The sequence below is a fragment of the Heliangelus exortis genome, chromosome 17 (genome assembly GCF_036169615.1).
Source record: "Heliangelus exortis chromosome 17, bHelExo1.hap1, whole genome shotgun sequence".
NCBI classification, from domain to species: Eukaryota; Metazoa; Chordata; class Aves; order Apodiformes; family Trochilidae; genus Heliangelus; species Heliangelus exortis.
The window spans coordinates 10,504,716-10,524,278 of NC_092438.1; the positions used below are offsets into that span (position 1 = coordinate 10,504,716).

General features: G+C 50.7%; 1 protein-coding gene across 10 annotated transcripts in view; it reads right to left on the minus strand.

Moving 5' to 3' along the window:
* Positions 1-6,454: 6,454 nt before the first annotated feature.
* The window catches only part of PEMT (phosphatidylethanolamine N-methyltransferase), a 40,463-nt gene continuing 27,354 nt past the window's right edge, over positions 6,455-19,563 (minus strand). For 6 of the 10 annotated variants that reach the window (XM_071760402.1, XM_071760400.1, XM_071760398.1 and 3 more), the window contains exons 4-8: positions 17,312-17,457; positions 13,294-13,405; positions 9,367-9,441; positions 8,512-8,572; positions 6,455-7,829 (exon numbers count right to left, since the gene is read on the minus strand). In XM_071760402.1, coding sequence (XP_071616503.1) covers positions 8,518-8,572; positions 9,367-9,441; positions 13,294-13,405; positions 17,312-17,457 — 388 coding nt within the window. In that variant the 3' untranslated portion in view covers positions 6,455-7,829; positions 8,512-8,517. Of the gene's footprint in view, positions 7,830-8,511; positions 8,573-9,366; positions 9,442-10,589; positions 11,464-11,563; positions 11,681-13,293; positions 13,406-17,311; positions 17,458-19,563 lie in introns of all 10 variants that reach the window. The other 4 variants (XR_011729180.1, XR_011729181.1, XM_071760404.1 and 1 more) reach the window with 2 other exon arrangements.

Below are 19,563 nucleotides of genomic sequence, written 5' to 3' on the forward strand. Positions count from 1 at the left end.
GCTGATGAGAAAGTCTGAATCAAAAAAAGCTTCTGAGGATTTACTAGGAAAAAAAAAACACAACTTGGATCAAGGTGATGCTTGAGTAAGGTCCAGGGGAGCTGAAGCTTCACCTGAAGCACCCAGAGGCACCACGGGGCCAGCCTGGGCACACAAATTGTTGCAGCGTGGTGTGTTTTGTCAGCACTGCTTAGGAAATGGGTGCTGCTGAACTTTTCATCTCCCCCCAAGTGTGGTGTCACCCTTGGACATTAATTGAAACACTTCCCAAAGGTTGATGGAGGAATTGCAGCTGTGGGGCAGGAGGGAGCAGGGGTTTAAACATCCCTGCCTCTGCAGGAAAGCATATTTCCCAGCAACGGAGACACAAGGACACTTCAGGGAGAGAAAGTGGGACAGTTTCCCGTATTTATTGATCTGTGTGTGCGAGATGGTGAAGAGGCTTAACAGACAATTACAAAGCACAAACGTATCACCCCAAAATAATGAAACAAAAGCAAAAAAAAGATCATTTAATCAAAGCGTTTGACGGAAAACAACAGCAAGAATGGGAAGCACCAACCTCTGGGGGACAGAAAAATCAAGTATCCCGACTGGTGTTTATTGTTAACCATAAGACTATTAATAGTGCCAGGAATGGGTAAAAATAGCCAGCTTGGAGCCTGGTGAGCAGGTAAAGCCATTTGCTCCCTCCAAAAGGATTGTTGGTGGCAGTGAAGGCAGAGCAGACTGTGAGGCAGGTGATGCTGTGATCCTGTGGGCCTGGTTCAGGGGTGTGGGGGACGATTGGAGCCACCCCCAAGGAGCAAAGATGGGGATCCTGGGGTGGGTGGAGGAGAGCTGATGGCTGCAGGAGCTCCGGGGTGAGGATGTGGGTGCTGCCTGTGCTGTCTCAGCTCCTCACAGAGTCACACAGTCTCCAGGGTGGAGCATGACGAGGCATTAGGCTGAGACCCCTCAGGAAAGTCACCTTCTGGCAAAAGAAGAGCACATTTGCTGCTGCCAGTGATGGATGATAAGGGATGCACCTCACTCCAAGGCAAAGCCTTCCCACGGTTATGACTCTGTGAAAAATCACCATCTATTTCTGACCTGACTCAAAATAGCCTGAGTCTGAAGCAGGGGCAGGTAAATCAGCATTTTCCCCCATGGCTGTTGTACCGCCTGCGCAGGGTTTGACCCTGCCATTTGCAGAGGTCTTTGCTCCTCTCCCACTTTTGGAGGATACAGACTCTTGCTCATGCAGCTGCTCAGCACAGCCAGAGCCCCAGGCAGGCTGCTGTGCATGAAATCCAGTGACCACAGACACCTTTAATGGAAATCGAACATCTTCAGCACAGATTCATCTCCCGTTTCTTGCTATTTCACTCCCTATATGCCCCCTCCCCAGTTTACCAGCCACCTGCCAAGGAACAAAACCCACTCAGCGGCCATGAGCAAGTGTCTGAGGAAAAAGAAATTCCACGAAAGTCACACAAACATCCCGGCAACAGAACATGCAGCTCCCCAGGGTTTGCCTTGGACGAACCGTGCAAGCAGCAAAATAAAGCTCACAGCAGCATCAGCCTCTGCAAAAATGTAGGAAGCAAAATGTACCGGGAGGCAGGAGGGTGCACGGTGCCACCCAGCCCGGGGACAGGTGATCTGGGGGGTACTTGGAAAAGAACAATTACATCAGAACATGTCTTTGATTTCTGAGCATGCTGTGGAGCTGGGGAGTAACATCCCCCCAGGGCTGAGCTGGTCTCAGTTCACAGCTGAATGCTGTGGGTCCAAGTGGTAAAAAAGTCAAGACTGGAAGAGCCATTTGTGCCTTTCCACACCTGCCCAGCACACACAGACCCCACGGCATGTCCCAGGCCACAGAGAGGAGCACACCCAACACCAGCTCCTTATCTTTGCCACTAAAATGCTTCATGTTTCATGAAGGGCTTGTTCCCTGCCCAGCTGCATGCAGCATTCCCTGGCTCTGGAGCAACTACACACAGGGAGCCAAGTCTGCTCCCCAGCCTGGCTTTCCTGGCTCCCCAGTTCCTACTTTTCTACCCCAGAATAGGGACCTGTTCTTCTGACAGCGAAACAGCCCCCTGGGTGCTGCTCGTTAGCCCCTCTCACTAATAAGCAGAGGGGACTCTGCCTTTTCCAGCAGCTGCTGGGGTCTTGTGGGACCCCAAATCCTGCCCTGACTGCTCCTCTGGAGTGGGAGAAGGATCAAGGGACCGAAGGAAGAGGGGAGCATTGGGTAGGGAATGGAGGCTTCAGATATAGCTCTTGCTTGTCCCCTTGGGGGAAAGTATCTGATTAAATCAAGATGCAGCATCCAGGGTTGCTATTCATTCTCTATATTATTAGCTTGTCTCATTTTATTAAATCCCCTTTAAGGCTTTTCAAAAGGAGCACATAATTCACAACATATAATTTTTCCCAGATGAGACACGATGCAGAAGCGGCTGCTCTGTCACTGGGGAGCAGAGGGGGTGGGTTTATTTGTTTCCTTCCTCCACCCCCTACTTCTTTTGCAACACTTTTAATGTCTTGATTCCTTTTAGCATTTGGGATTTGATTAACAGAGAATTTGAAAGCCTGAGAAATGTCTCAAATCCCCAGTTCCTTGAGACATCCAGGCAAGGGATGGTGAGAGTTCCCTTGGTGATGCCATCCCCAAACCCTGGATGCAGCTCCAGGGGCAGCCTTGTGCCATGCCATGGCCTCCAAACCTTCTCCATCTGTTCCCCTTTTCCCATCTTTGGTGTTTGATTGCTGAAGTAAACTTGCCAAATAAAGAGGAACGGGGCTGAGTGCCTGGATCGTGGACCAAAGCTGGGGAAGTGGAGAATTTCTCAGTGCTGTTGCTTTCCTTACTGGTAGCAAAAACATGTGTTGGATGGACCAAGGTGACATTAACCCATCAGAGATAACCCCAAGGTGTATCTGGGCCAGGAAGTCTGTGCAGAACTGGGGTTCCCCAAGATGACAGCACCCTGTGGAAATCCTCTACTCCCAGTTTTCATCCCATCTCACACCATCCTCTTGCCTGGGGCTGGCTTAGAGGCAGCAGCCAGCAACCTGCATGGACAAAATAATTTATTTACTTGTCCTGGACGTGTCCCCGAAGTCCAGCACTTTCTGCTCCTTTCCATAGAGCGGCAGCGTCGCTGGGATTAGAGACAAATGTCACCTGTAACCGGAGAGCGACGGGGCTTGGAATATAGGGCACGGGGGAGAGGGAAGCTGGGTGACCCCAGCGGACACCGCGACAGATTTCAAGAGGGTTCCCATGGAAATAGCGGCAGCCGACGGGGCTGTAGGACAAAAACACAAGCCCAAGAGGAGACAGGGAGCCGGAGCTGGCAGAGGGAGTTGCAGCCGGTGTCAGGGCTTGGAGCCCGGAGGTGTTTTGTGTTTGGATCCTGCACCCGTCCCGGCTGCTTCGGCCGCGAGGTGGGGAGAGGGCTGAGGCAGGGGCTGAGGGGTGTTGGGAGGGTTGGGGTAGGCAAGGGCTGAGCCCTGCTCGGTGCCCGAACCCAGGCTCCCGGAGGTTCCGGAGGGTGCTGAGTCCCCGCCGCAGAAGCAGAGCAGAGCCCGGCCCCGGCAGCGCCTTCCCGGGGAAGCTCTGGCAGCTCCGCCCCTCTCCTGCCATCCCGGTTCAGCAAGGAGCCATCCATCAGGAAACAGTTCCCCTCCGAGGAGAACGCAACATGGAAAAAAAGCAGCACATTCCTACCAGTTTTGAATTTATTTTTTTGTTTGTTTGTTTTGGAAATAAGATCCAAGGAGGATGCAGCGCTGCGTGGCCAACACTCCGGGCTGTCCCGGGGCATTTTTATTTTATTTTTTTTTTAATTTTTTAGCATGGAGATGAAAGAAAACAGCCTCGTCGCTTTGTCCTCTGGCACATGGCGGGGGCTCCGTGCGTAAAGCCCCCCCGCCGGTGGGAGGGACGGGGTGGGTTGGATGCGGTCTCCTTGCTGTCCCCGGCAGAGGTGATGTGAAGGGCGGGGGACACGGTGGGCACAGGGGGGCTGCTGATCTCCCAGCCCTGGGGTAATTTTGGAGCATTTTCTGGGCAACCCCAAGAAGGGGGCTGCCTGCACACACAGATCCCCAACCCCCCCCGGCAGGAGCCCCCCAGCAGTTCTCATGCAGCTCAAAGGGCTCTGCAGGGATGCGATGGATCCTGGTCCTGCCCATGGCATCTCCTTGGGCTCCAGCACTTGCATTTCTTTGTGACCACTGAAAGCCACTAAAGCCCCAAGCCCCGTTTCTCTCCGTATTCCCAAATAGGAAAAGTGCAGACTCAGCAAGCTGGGCCTGGCAGGATCCCAACGGGAACTGTGACTCCACCATTGCCTGGATTGTGTGTTTGTTCCTGGTTAACAGTGTTTGTTTGCCACGTAAGGGCTGGTGGCTGTCCTGCCCCTGGGCGAAGGCAGGGCAGCTTTGCTGGGCCAAAGCAAACATGGGTGTGGGGTTACAGATGGTCAAAATGGAAAGCAAAGCCTCTGGGGATGTGTTCTTGGCTCTGATGTCCCCAACATCCTATTGCCACCAGGGAACACAGGCAATTCCCTGGATGAAGCATCCCATGGGCATGGAGCTGATTCCATGTCCTGTGCCCATCGCTGGAACAGTTTGGGTTTGTATGGATGATTCCCCCACCTCCAAAAAAATCCTGTGCATCTTCAGGGGGGGAGATACATGTGCTGGGAAGCCACATGAGGCCACAAGGAGGAATCCTGTGTGGAGAATGAGGGTTGGCACAGGCACTGCTGGGGGCTGTGTGGAGGGACAGGGTGACCAGAGGCAGCAGGGTGCAATGGACTTGGTGACCTGGCTGTCCCCACCAGCCAGGAGTTGAGATTTAACCAGTTTCTCCTTTCCTGGTGTTTGCTCTGGAGACCCATCCAGAACATCAAGGGAGGTGTTATCTGTGGCATCTGCACTCAGCCTAACGTGAGGCATTTCCCAAGGCTGCAAACAAACCCCTCTGCCAAGCTCAGATGGGTCCAGCAAGCCCCACGCTGGATTTTGAAGTCATGGAGTTCTGAAAGTGGACCCATGACCATATTTCCAGGGATGCCACTTGGTGCTGAGCCCCCCTCTTAGAGCCAGAGAGATGTGCCTGTCCATGTGGGAACAGTGCTGGGGCTGCAGCTGGCTGGGGCTGGGGGTCTGAGGGTACAGGTCTGTCTTTTGGAGACAGCACAAGTCCCATGTCCTGACCTGGAGCCCATGGGATCCATCCCTCTATCAGTGCAGGATAAGACCATCCACAGCCAGGAGCTGGCCCTGGGGATGGGGAGAAATAGCTCCAGCATCACCAATGCTTTATGCTCAACCTGAAGGTTCTGTCCCCACTCTATAATCTCAAATTCTTAGAAATATTAGGTAACTGGAGAGGAATCCAATTTTTTTTTCCTTACAGCCAGTCAGCATCTCTTGTTGTTAAACACTAAAAAACCAATATAAATAATGGTCTCTCCGTGTTCTCCCTGCAGCTCTGGTGAGCAGCACAGCACTGCTGGGAACTGGTCCTGGCCAGGGCCAACCCTCCTGCCAGAGGGAGAAAGGAAGGCTTGGGCCTCATGAGATTGCCTTGAACATCCCCTTCCAGCTCACAGCTTTGCTTTAGGGAACAGAGCAGACGCCTCAGAAACATCAAATTGCAGCTTTAAGGCAGCCAGAACCAGCTCTGTGAACACAGCCACACGTTAATCTGTGCTGGCTGCTGCAGGAAGAGCTACTAAAACTGGGGATGAATCTGGCATGGCCCCAGAAAACCCCTTGTGCAGTACAAAGGGGACATGGAGCAGTGGGGAAGTGAGAAAGGTCAGGTTTGAAATGGAGGATCCAGGGGGAAAGTTTGGGAAGGTGGTCTTGGCAACAGCACCAAACCCCTGGGCTTCTGGGATGCAGCAGGAGGGGAAGCAGCTCTATACACCCATTCTGGGGGGGCTGATGGTGGGGATGGATGTGATACAACTGAGGTCCCCACAGCCTCGTGGTGGGGACAGGGGAAAGGGTACATGTTCCCCAGCCTGGGAACAAGATGGCACTAATAAAGCCCACGCTGCGTTCCTGTTAAGAGTAATGCTTCCCAAACAAGCACGTGTCTCTTTGGTAAATACTGATTTCATCTATCAACAAATCTGAATTTATTGACATCAGAGACTTTGAGCCAGGACTGGCAACTCTGACATAAATTGAATAATGTAATGTATCCTCTCCTTGGCGGTTGCTATGGGTACTGGACTGTTTTAGCCTCCTTCTCTAAACATTAACTGTGAAGGGGATGTGGAAACTTATCTAAAAATAAAATACGATGCCCAAGACTTTAAGAAAAAGGTAGTTGAGATGGCAATAAAAAAATAAAATCCTCATGCAGTGGTTCTGAAGAAGGGAAACACTAACACGGCATCTGTGAGCCCAGACGAAGGACAGGGGGAGGTTGGACTGAAAAGAAACCAACACTTTTAATTCCTGGTGAACAAAGCTCCAAGGGTGAATTACAACATGCAAAAGTAAAAGGAAATTGAACCGTTTTGTGGAGGTGACACTGAGAAAAGGGAGGATCCTTCCCTGTGGAGGGGATGATGCGATGCTGATCTGTGGAGCCGCATTCCAGGGGCTTCACGCTGCTTTTTCTGGGGGGGCCTTTACAGTTTATTTCTCAAAACTGTTCTGGGAGTCCGTAAACACTGAGCCTGGGTTTGAAGCATCATCCTTGGGATCTTCCCGTTTGAGGCAGGATCCAGCACTGGGCTCTTTGGGACTCCCCAAAGCTGGTGGCAGGGGGGCAGATCTGTACCTGGCTGCTGCCCAGTGCAGAAGGCAGGAGCAGCCCCTTTCCCTCCCTCCCACCCACCACCCCTGTCAGGCAGTGAAAAATAGCTGGAAGGCACTGGGTGGTGGGGAAAGTAGGACACTCACGTGGCTCCTGGGGAAAAGAAAGGGGCTGGGTGGGTGTGGAGGGGGCTGGGACACTGATATGGCCAAGGATGGGCTGGCTGCAGGGTGAGGATGAGGACTGAGTCTTCCCCTTGGTCTTCTCCATGATGGGGTTCCTCCACGGGACAGCTGCCATCCCTCCATCCCATCAGGGGGTGGTTTAGGTTTCAGGCACCTTCCTTGGAGTCTTTGCAAACAGTACAGAGAGGCTGCAGGAAAACATGCACAGGTGAGAAACCACAGCTCTGGCTTGGGAAAGTTTCCTTCTCCTGGAAAAGAAGAAGGGTAGTGTTGGGTTCACAGCAGGTTTTGTTGCTTTTGAGTCTGCAGTAGTTTCCTTTCCTCCTCTAGCTGTGTCCAAACGCCTCAGGGGCTCCTTTGCCTTCTCCAGGTTTTTGTTTGCTTCTCGTGGCTCTTCAGCAGCATTTCAGGTGATCTTCAGGACCAGCTGGAGCTTCCCTTTGCTCAGAGCTTGCTTACAAAAGGCCCCCGGTGTCACAATTGTTACTCTGTTTACCTGCCAGTCCAGGGCTGGCATTAAATTACTGCAGATTTCTAATAATTGGTAGCCAAGAAAAGGTTGAGAGGTCCTGTGCCATGTGGCTCTTGGGAGACCATTGCCTTCATGGCAGGAGCTGCAGTGACCTGGGCAATGGGGACAGGAACCTGGGGACAGGGACCTCCAGCTCCTGCAGGTTGCAGTGAGGAGGTGCCACCACACTTGGGTTGGTCCTCTGATTGCTTCCAGTCCTGCAAGGTGCTCAGTTGGCTCATTAAGGGTTGCCAGGCTAATTAGTAGGATACATCTCAGTAGGAAAAGGGGCAATTTGGGCAATGTGGGGACTGGAAAGACACCGTGCCAAGGGAGCCAAGACACTGCTCTGCAAAAGACAAAGAGACATGAGCCTGCTGGGGACCTCATGGGGGTCACAGCATCGTTGTGCTGCCAAAGCCTCCTCAGCACTGTCTGCATCCACCAGCCTCTCCAACCAATGCTCTGGGGGTTCCCAGGGGAGCATTTACCCCCAGGGAAAGGAGCCTGGGCAGGAACATACACTTCTGCAGAAACCTTTGGCTCCAAAAAGCCATCCCAGGCTGGGGGTGAGCGGGCACAAGCCCACATGCAGAATGCTCCTGGTGGGGCATGCAGCAGCCTGGAGCAGGGATGTCCCATTTCCCTGAGGGGTGGTGGGGCACACACAGCCTCCTGCACCATCCCTGCCACTCGCTGGAGCACCTGCCACGGCCAATAGCTGCTTTTTTTTCTGCCCAATTTAGCCTAAGCCTGGAGGCTTGAAGCTCCCCAGCAATCTTCTCTCACACTGACGTTCAAAACAATTTGGGGGTTGTGCCAAGACAAAACTGCTGCTGTATGAAGCCTTCCTGCCTGGGTTTTTGCAGAGATTTGAAGCTCAAATCACTTGAGAAGTGCAGAAAGGGCTCTGGAGGAGGAGCAGGGACGGGTAGGGGCAGGTGGTGCTCCCAGCTCCATCTAACATGCTTAGAGGTGGGGGAGCCCAGCAAAGCAGCCCCTCTTGCCAAAAAACCCACCAGCAAACATACCTGTGGCTACTTCTTCTTCACTCCCTTCTGTTTCTGCCGATAGATTTCCTCTGTGAAAGGCCTGTGGTTGGAAGGATGGGAATTTGGGGAGAGATGGGGCAGAGACATAAGAGAGGAGCAAGAGAAGGGGGGAAGGATTAAAATCAAGACTACTGTGTGCTCTCCTTTGGGCCCAGAAACTCTGTCCTTCCCAGGATGGCATAACTTGGCTATTCCTGTGCCATGATAACTCTTGGTTTGGTCTCTCTGGACCATGGAGCAGCTCCAACCAAGCTGCTCCCACTCAGGACCATCCCTATGCTGAGCAGGATGAGGCTCAGCACATGCTCAGACCTTCCCTGCTCACAGACCAGCCTCAGCTCTCCTTGCATCTCCTCCTCCCGTGCAAACACAAAAGTCCTTCCACTGCTGAAGTGTAACTGCTCCTTCTGGGAATAATCCTGGGCTGTTCTGTCCCAGGCTGCCAGGTTATTGTGGTGCAAAACACCAGAGAAGCCCAATCAAGAAATGGCAAAATGCAAGCTCTTCTTGAAGGGTCTCTTTAGGTGATACACTGTGTCCTCTCACTGACTTCCCTATTATTCTTGTATAGACAGAACAATGCAATGGAAAGAGAAAAAAAAATAATCTCATTTTGATAAAAATAAGCAAATGCATAAATGTTCCTAGAACTCAGCAAATAGTTTCAGAGAGGAATCTGCCCATTATCAAAACACCTGAAAAACAATCCTCTGTTTTCCTTCCTCCCTGCTGAATTAATTGGAAAAACCATCTACTTCTGCAGTTCCCTGAAACCTCGGGAATTAAAGCTGCTAGAAATAATTAGAAGCTCTCCAATTTTGCAGAGCTACTCACCCTTCATAAAGCATTGCAATTGTGTAGGAAATTGCCACTACTGCTGTCAGCAAAAGGCCAGCTGGGCTTGCATGCCTGTTTTGAAAGAGAAGGAAAAGAGCAGGTAAGTACATGGGCTTATGCAAGACCTGATTTAGAAAGTGAAATGAGATGCTGGGCTCCCCAAGAGCACTTTCTTGCTCATTAAACAGAAACCAACAAAAGGGCTTGGGTTTAGGGTTTTTTTTACTTTTTTTTTTTTGGTACTTAATGTTAACTGTCTTAGACAGATGTTACTTGGCAAAGATTCTTCCCCAACCTACTTCGGTGACTTCTTTTAAGTCTGATCCCTGCACATCTCTGCTCAGAGAGCTGCTGCTTTGATGCTAAGTCCTGAGATTATAAAGTTGTTCAATAGCTGCTGAGCAGCTGCTGAGGTACAGCCATGGCTCCCAGCCAGGGCTATGAGGGAAATGCCTGATGTGCATGGAGAGAAGGGCCACCAGGGTGAAGAAGACCTGGCAGATGGAGCAGTGGATGGTACCAGAGAGATGAAAACAGGGGCTGAGCCGTGCAAGGATGGGGATAGGGAGGGATGGGGAAGAAAGGAGAGGGATGGAGAAGCCCACGCCTGCCCTGCAAAGGGTGTCAGGTGGGTGAATACTACACTAGGGCTGGGTGCTGGGGATTCAGTTCACATTTAAACCCATTTCAAGATGTTTCTGGTCCAGATCTTTTCACTTTTCAGAGCCCAACTGAACACTGTCCTTCAGTAAGGGGTCACCAGGCACAGCACAGGGGACCAGTGCCACTCACTGCACTGTCTGGTTAAGGGCAGAGCTGCTTGAGGGCTGTGGATACAATGGGGATGGCCTTATTGCTCCAAGGCTAAAGAATCAGGACAAAAAAATCCCCCAAATCTTTTGCTCTAAAGAAAACTGCCAACATGGGCTGAAAATCTGCACTGCTCGTGTAAGAACAGTTCTTTGATGTTTGGCTCAAAAGCATCTGAAGCAGATGCTGGTCAAGGCAGCAGGGGCATTGCTAAGGCACCAGGATTTCAGGCAGTGGGTTTCAGACCTCAACCCAGGTGCCAACACCATCCCATGGTGTGAAAATTCCCCTAGGTGAGTGTGGCCACACCAGCAGCCACTCCCCACTTGCTATCCCAGCACCCAGGAGGTCTGGCCCCATCTTTCCCCATGGCTTTAAGTGTTGCCCTTAATTAGGACACTGCTGATTACCTGTAATTGCTGGTCGAAGCTCAGCTCTGAGAGGGGTAGGAGCTGGCTGTCAGCAAAAAAAAAGTACTTAGCTGGTCCTTGGTGAGGATTAACATCCCTCAAGCCTTGGGCTGTTGGGAGAACTTGCCTTCAGAGGAGAGATACACTACCTAAACCTGGTGCTGAAGCCAATTTCAGGTACTGCTTGGCCTAATCAGTTCCTGGAGAGACACACACATATCTTCAGCTTTTCACTCTTTACATTTTGCAATAAGTTTTTCCCTCATTAGGAAGCATCAGGCAACTTCTTCCTTTCCCAGCCCCCTGCTATTACATGCTTAGTCATGTCTCCTCCTTGATTCCTATCAGAGAGAACAAATTTGCATGATTGTTTGTTGACAGCAAGACCTCTAATTGCATCATTTGGCTGCAGCTCCAGCTCTGATTTACACAGCCTGTTGCCATGAGTTAAAACACTTCCCTACCAGAGACAGACAAAGCTGTCCCCAAATAACTAATGCCCCATTTGTCTTTTAGGAGAAACGTGTCTGCTGGAGGTGATGAGAAGCATTTGGGTGAGTTGTTTCTCTCCTCTTGTGAGCCTGACCAACTTAGTTGGCTCACACTGTTGCAGGGTTGACAATGAGTCAGCCAGAAGGATTTTTTAGACCCGGCAGGACTTTTTTGGGCTAGGAAGTCTGTCTATCCCCAACCCTTGTTGCAGCTCCCCATGGCTGGGGACTCGCATCCTTCCCCGCCAGCCTCACGGTGTTGGACACCTGCTTTGCCCTTTCCTCCTGGAGCTCCTGTTTTCATGGTGACCAGTGGAGGTGCCATCTCCAGTGTCTTTGGCTGCAGAGCTGCCATTAGTTGAGCTGGGGACAGCTGCACTATCCTGCAAGGGAGAAAACAGCAGCTCTGGCCTTGCACGATGCTGTCACGGTCGGGCTGGAGTCAGGAGGCAAGCTGGCTGGAGTGCTGCCAGGCTCACTTACGTGACGTGGTATGTGCCCTTAGAGATGAAAATGAATCAGTCCTTCAGGCTCTGATGCCATGATATGGAGCGTGATACATCACCAAGGGAGGACAAAAATATGCTCTACATTTTTGGTCTGAAATCAGAAGCAGACAGCAGGCACATTCCTGTGGCATCCATCTCGCCGCCATGGAGCTGGGACCTTCACTCTGGCCTCAAAGGGCAGACACTCAATGTCTTCTGAAAGCCTTGGGACCTCCCCAGAAAACCTCAGCAACCTGAGCTGAGATCTCAAGGAAGAAAAAACAGTCAAAATCCTGATGGAAAGGGTTGTGCAGAGCTTCCCCAGGGCAGGCAGGCGGTGTCCTGGTGCCGCTTTGCACAGCTCCAGCAATTTGTTAACAGCAATTATTTGTCATGCCTCACTGCCCTTTATGGTGGCAAACCCTTTAACAAGAAAAAGGAGGCAATCATAGTGTTGTCTCGAGCCTCCTCGAGCTGCTTTTGCCCAGGATGGAGGTGAAAGGCCAAAAGACATGTACCCAGTGCAAGGTTGCTGCCCCGTGGGGGCAAAGAAGGATTTCTGTGACAGAAACAGCTCAGGAGGGTTCTCCAAAAGGTTCCAGGAAATAGTTGGATGCTGATCTTAAATAAATAAAAATCTCCTTATAATTCATCTGGGTCAAATTCTTCCTTCTGTAGTGTGGTGGTGGTGGTGGTGCTGGGAGACTGTGGTCCAGAAGGGCTCATCCTGCCCCAGCTCTGCCTCACACTGTCACCATGTCCCTGACAGCCCTGTGGCTGGTTCTCCTGCCTGGCATTGCTGCAGGAATTCTTCCCAGCTCTTGTGCACCTTTTTCCAGGGGCTGCACCTGATTCAGTGCTGTGTACCTGCCAGGCAGGTAAATGGCAACATGCAGTTAGCTCAGTGGAGACAGGACAGAAACCATCAGCTTTACTTATTACCAGGGTCCACGAAGTGCTGCACCTATGGCTGAAGAAGTGATCAGAAAGTGGCAAAGCACTTAATTTCAACCACTAAGTAGAAGAGAGGTGGTCACACTCAGGAGCATTAGTGCAAAATATCCAGTGGTAAAGGCCCACAACGCTCTACAGGCTCCTGGTGTAACACAGCCAGGTTTATTTTTCCTCCCGGGTGAATAAATAAGTTGTGATATTAAACGAAAACCACATAAAATTTGTTACATGGAATGGAGTATATTGCTCATTTACTGCTAAATTACAGCCTATTCATTTCCTCCTAAGCAGGCTATTAAGCTGTATTGTATCACACAGGAGTGTTTCGGAAGTGTTATCACCCTGCAGTGGGGGAAAGGGTGTGTTGCTTTGTTTTGATTTTTTCAGAGGTAATTACAGGGTCACACTGATCCCCAATATCAGTGTCCCACTCCTGCTGAGTGACACCCAGCATGAATTCAGCCTTGACTGTTGATTTTTCCACGTGTGGAGCCTGCCAAGGACCTCATTCAGCTGCAGAGCATTTGCTGATGCTCCATCTCCCCAGCACTTGGCTGTTATTTTTCTACCATTAATGCTGAAGATTTTGCATGCATAAAAATAGCCAGGAAGCAAGAAACCATTCCCTTCTTACTTTTTTTTTTTTTTTTTTTTTTTTTTTTTTTTTTTTTTTCCTGACTGCCATCACCAAGAGGTTTTTTTGGGCCCTGATGTAGCCTGGCACCTTCCACTTGCCCCACACCAGTGCTGTTGGCAGGAGCATGTACTCACATGAGGGACCAGCCCAGGTAGACAGCTGTACTGCCCCAGTACATGGGATTATCCAGGACATTGAAGGGGAAGCTGGTCACTTTTGCCTCCATCAGGATACCAAAGTAATCACCTGCAAAGCAAAAAGAAGGTTTTTGCTTAAAGTCCACGAAGCTGGGGTTTGCAGGGGCTTTGGCATGCTGGCACCTTCCCTCCCAGGGGCACCTCTGCCAGGGAGGCAGAGCAAAGGCAAATGAAGGGTTTCACTTTGACTTCCACACTGAGAAAACAGCAACAATTAGTTGGCTGTTTACTCCATGTCAAGCAGTTTTTCCAGGCATGGCTCTTTGCCCACAAGGAAGGTTTATGCATTGCAATGAAGCTACAGCAGCCATGTCCCTCATCAGCAGGCAGCTCTTGAGGTCCTGACTGGCTTTTCAATTGAAAAATGCCTGTCTGATGCCATGTGTGGAGAAAGCAAGTGCATAGGATGAAATCCATTTAATGGGGAAATAAGCTCAGTGCACCATAATGGTGTTGTCGAGATGTTATCATCACGACTGCCACCACCAAATGCTCTTTCAGTGTCACCCTTAACTCATAGTTCAGAGAATTTCTCAGAATTTCAGAAAATAGCACCTCTGCCTACAAAACACTCAATTATCAGCATCATGATGATAACAGGTGATTGTCATCTGTAACGAGGAAAGCTTTCAGAACTGTCAGCATCCAGCCAGCTTCCTATCTACCTCCAAGTAACCCTTCCACCCTCCTGCAAGGAAGAGAAATGACAAGCAAGGAGATGTTGTGCAGCTTGTCAGCTGCATTTCAAGGGGGTGGGGGGGAGGAAAGGGCTGAGATGCCAAGCTCTGATTCCTGCTGGTCTTACTTGCAAGATCATGAAGCCCAGCAAGGATTTTGCTCCACATCCACTGCAGAAGACTCAGCATCAATCATCAAGGAGCAGTAATGGTCCACTGGCCCCAGGAGCTGCCACCACCCCAGGTTGTGTTCCCAGCTCTGCTGCCAGCCTGTTCCCTGACCTTGGGCAAGTCTCCTCCATCCCTCCCAGTGCTATTGTGCACCGACCATATCAGTCTTTCTTATAGCACAGAGGGTGGTGAGGAATAATGTATGGTGAGAAAGTGCTTGGAAATCCAGATAAAAGGCATTACAGGAGTGCAAACTATTCAAGGTTATTATTATTACCTGGATCGTAGCATAATTTCTTTGACCTCACATGGTGCAATAACATTTATTTCTACGGATAAATAGTGCCTGCCCAATTAGACAATGCTTTTGGGCTTTAACTACAGGCCACTAAGTGAGATAATTGCCTGGTATTCACACTATATGTTCTCAGAGTTACTTGGCAATACATCTCCAAGATTGTTCTGGTAGAAAGAACACATCACCCCCCACCACAACCCATTTCTGTGATTTCTTACGTGTCAAAATACTTCATTATACCCTGCTCGCCTTTGGGAGAGGAACACTTTGCTCCCCAAAGGACACTGGAGGTTCAGACAAAGCCCTGGCTCCATGGGGCTGGCAGGGGTCTATCTGTGCCCAGCACTGGTGGGGGCTCTGGGACCCTCCAGAAAGGCTCTCAAAGCAGGAGCACAGAGCAGCTGGGGGAGCAGGCAGCTTTGGTGATGTAAACACTACCTCTAAACACAGGCAGCTAAAAGATGACCACCAGAGAGGACCTGCAACACTTTTCAAGTTCAAGCAGGCATTGAGGGAAGGGCCTGTTCACTGGTTTGCACAGCACCAGCCTGGGCATCTCCTGTGCCACCATCAAGCTTCACACCACAGCCCACTAACAGGCTCCAGTCACATCAGATTTACTTGAAATCTTGGTCAGTGCTGGAAGCGGCTGCGCTCGGGTACCAGAGAGATGGGCTCAGACAGGCAAAGCCACTGCTTGGTGCCCTCGAGCCCTCATTTGTGGGGAAATAGGACAACCAGGGCAGGCAGATGGTGCTGAGCCAATGCCTGGATCCCTGGGAGGGCTCAGGGAGGATCACTGGGCAGGGGAGGAGGCTGGCAGGGTGAGGGGCTGCATCCTGCTGCTTACACAGAGGCTGGGCTGGGTGCTGCTGGGCAGGCAGGAGGTGGGGTGGCACAGAGAGGCTGCTTCTTAACAGTGGCTCCTGTGGCTGCTGCTACACTGTTTAGAGCATGTTCAAAAGACAAAGTGCTCTGCAGCTCCTCCAGAGCTTCAATGTGATGTTAAAGAGGAAGCTAACAGGCTGGTTCAGCCCTCACAGCTGTAGGAAAACCAAAAAGGGAAAAGCCAAACACCATTCCAGTAAGTTTTTGAAGTGCCCAGGTGTCAGAGGCTCTCTCAAAACTCCTCAAGGCCAGATACTGACACTGAGAAGAAGCTGAATGCCCCCTTCTTGCCAAAGCAGTGCAGCCCTTTGCTGCCTGCAGTCAGAAGTGCTGTAATTCCTGGGGAACCATCACAGTCAGCACACCACTACAACCCTGCAGGACAACACTGGCATGTTGTCCTGGACATGGAAGTCCCCAGTGAGCCCTGAGCCAGAGAACATCTCAGGTGAGAACCTCAGAGAGCTGCAGACCCTTCATCTTCCCCACAGCTGGGAAAGAAACCACGCTGAACAGCATTCTCCATCACTTGGACACATGAAGCTGAGAAGCAAGGATGGATGCTCTGCTGGGCTCCAACTGGACCAGGCCTCTGTAGCAGCAGTGGTCCCAAGCCAGTCTGGTTGCACCAGCACATGGGCTTGGCATCTCCCACCCTGAGCTCTGTCCTGGTGCCCAGCAGAGAGCTGGGTGCACTCACTGCTGCATCAAGCCAAGAGCCTCTGCTGGCAGAGAAGATGGAGCAGAAGAGCCCAATAAGGCCCACTAACACCTGCCTCTCCCCAGCCCCAGGGGATGCAGAAGGGGGACAGGGCCACTCGCAGTGCTTACGCTCAGCCTGACTCACTTGTTTGCTGTTCCCCAGCGGTTCAAGTCCAGTGGATCCTCCTGGTGGGATGAATCAGGCTTTACGTAATCAACCCCCGACCTGGCTGAACTTCAGGAGCATTCAAGCAGCTCTTGCTGGCGGGTACTGCTCTGCCCAGCCTCCCCAGACACACCTCCACAGGCACTGCATCCTTTCTGGGGGCTGCGGGTGATTTTGGAGGATGCCAGTGCCCGGTACTGGGGGCCAGGGGTGTGCCAGGGGGTCAGGAACTGGAGGTGCAGAGATGAAGGTTGGGGGCACACATTCAGGAGTGCTGAGCTCTATTTCTGGTGGCAGGATCTTGGCCAACTCAACACGTTTCTTTGCAACTCTACTTGAAAGCTGGAAGGCTTATTACCTCCCTCTCTTCTTCCTGCAGACACTGCAGGAACTAATTGAATTTGGTTTGTAAAGCACTTGCAAAAGCACAGCCTAAACAGAGTGTCAGAGCTGGGGCTGTGATTATTCCAGCCAGCAGGAGCTGCCCCTTTCCTTAGTTATTTATTGTTTCTGTCTCTATTTTATTTTTATGAATTCCATGCATACCAGCATGTTTTTAAAGGCAACAGGGCTAACAGAATTACTCTCTAAATGTGAAAGCAGGCACAGTGGAAAATGCCTTCTGCCATAAAGCAGCAGATAAAAGAATCTGTCAATGAACACCAGGTTTATTGCAGAGGGATAAGAAAAGGAGATATCATGGGTGCATGGGTGGGGGGCTCAGAGCAAGGCTGCCAGACAGCTTGCACCTGGTGCCAACCTGCTTGTGGGGTCTGCACTTGGGATCCCTTTGCTGGAGGGCATTTGGACTTTCAGATGGACCAACTGCTTTCCAAAACTTCAGGCTTGAAGCTGAAGGGGATGAGACTCTAAAACCACTGCACCATCTTCTCCTTGAGAGGTAAAAGCATGGTTAAGTCACACTTTAGTATCAGAAAACCAAGACCAAATCTAACAGCCCTGAAGACAAGGAAGAGGACTCTGCCCTAACAGAAGAACCCTGCAAGGATTAAATGCACTTTCTGGTTAAGCTGTCGAATTTCTAGTGCTTACCTAGGAATGTTCCAATGAATCCCAGTGCTAAGAAGCTGGAGATGACAAACAAGGTCCCTACAGCCAAGATGGCCAAGCCTGAATAATAGGCCCAGTGGCAGTCCAAGCCCTCCAGCTTTGGCTGGCTCTTCATGGCTTCTGTGAAGCTGTCAGAGAAAAAACAAAGGCTGTTAAAAGCAGTGACTCATTACCAACATCACCCAATTCTCCCTGGGAGATTCAGAGCTTTGGGAAAGAATGCTGCTGAGGAGGACCCTCCACTGAGTCCCTTTTTCCACCTGGGACTACTCAACCTCCCAGCAGAAGAAGCAAGGAGCCAAAGCCTTGTGAGCAGCCAGGGCTTGACCTGGAGCAGCTACTTCTACGTGCAACCCTTGCCCACTGCTGGAAAAAACAACCCCACTAAACTGCAATATCAAAAGCCTGGCCCTGCTCACCAAACCCCAGGTTTCACCATGACCAGAAGCTCTGGGAAAGATGCCTTTGGAAATGCTGGAGGCTGCAATGCCTCAACACAGGACTTGAAGGGCTGGGAACAATCAGCTGGGTTCTCCTGTGCCCACCCCCCTTACTCTCCATCAAAATATTTTGCAGCTTGCATGTGTTAGCCACGTGCCCAGGAGTGATTCATGGCTGAAGCCTGACAGTCAGGGGGAGGATTAGGAGGGTGAAAGGAAAATACTAGAGACACATATTTTTAAGTGAGAACTCAGCTTCTCTACTCTGGGCTTGTTCAGGCATTTCAGATCTGACTTTCCAAATACTTGTTTGTGAGTGGAATAATTGTGACCTCTCCCTCCAGCCCCCTGCACTTTGCCCAGAGCAGGGATTGGCATGCTCAGCATCTTGAATATCTCTGACACAAATGTATGACTGTGAAGGGGACAACACCACGATTAAAAAAAAAAATTCCCATTAATAAAAGCAAGAGGAGATAAGACACCCGCAGAGCCGTACACACTGCTTCTCCACATGTTGCTGACACATGAGGTAGGAAACTTGGAGACTTTTTTTAATGAGCACCCTGGAGGCTGGAATTCAAGTAGAATAACAGCTCTCCTGCAAATTCCAGCCATGCTGCCTGCCAGGGCCAGGGCCAGGCCAGAAAAGCTGCTCCTGCCCATACTCCCAGGCTCCTCATCTAGGAAAGTGCTTCCATGACATCACCTGCAGGGCTTGGGGTAGTTTTTTTTCCCCTGATGTCCAGTTTGCCCAAGCTCTGCAAATATTTTCTCTGTTGCCCAAATGAAAGCTGTGAGAGACAATCCAGCCTGGCTGGCTGATGGACAAGCAGCTGGAAACACCTTTCAAAGGCTCAAAGATGAGATGGCAAGTTACAGGCAGCAAGGAAAGTCCAAGATTCTTAAACCCCATAGTTTAGGGACCTGGATGATATTTTCTCTTTTCCTTGGAGCCTGTTTTAATAAGGTTTATACTGGGATGGGAGAACTGCACTGAGCTGGAACCTGCCTGGATCCCAGCACTCAGCAAAGGGGCTGGAGAGCAGAAAGAGAGACAGCTGAAGCACAGAAGCTGCTGCCTGCTCCAGATGAACTGTGTTCATGATCTCTTATGTCCTTGAGGCTCCTCTATCCTATGCTGAGTGACCTGACTTGGCCTTGGAGCAGGAGAACAACAAAGGTGGCTTCAAGAATACGAACTGTGAAACAGCCTCCAAGTTTTGCAACTGGCACCTGACGTGGTTTGTTTTGGCAAAGCCATCTCCCCTGTTCCAGATGATCCCATCCTTCCTTTTCATGGTTGGATAGGCCAGCATTAGTTATCCTCATCAGCATGTCTCGCTTGGTCCCCTGCTGTTTGGCTTACAGCTAGAAAAGGAGGTGTTTGCACGGAGATAATGGACTGCCTTTCCCTCTAGTAATGTTTTATATCTTCCTAAACACACTCTCTATTTGCATTAAACATGATGCGCACAGGAGTTTTCAGAATTGGTAAATAAACCTTTTAAGCATTTATGATGCTGGGCCATGACAAGCAGCACGAAGTCGTCAATTATTCTGCCACCCGTGACTGCTCCTTAGTGATGGGGGGAGCCTCCTCCTCCTCCCTGGCAGAGGGAGGACAAGGTGTCTTCCATCTCCCTTGCTAAGGGAGCTCATTGTACAACCAGTCTGTCATGAAACCAGTCCCTTCCACCATGTGCTCTTGAATCACGTTGGTTACAGAATTTATTTCTGGCTGCACAACAAGGCAGTGGCCCAGCTCGACACCCAAGAGGACACCAATTAAAG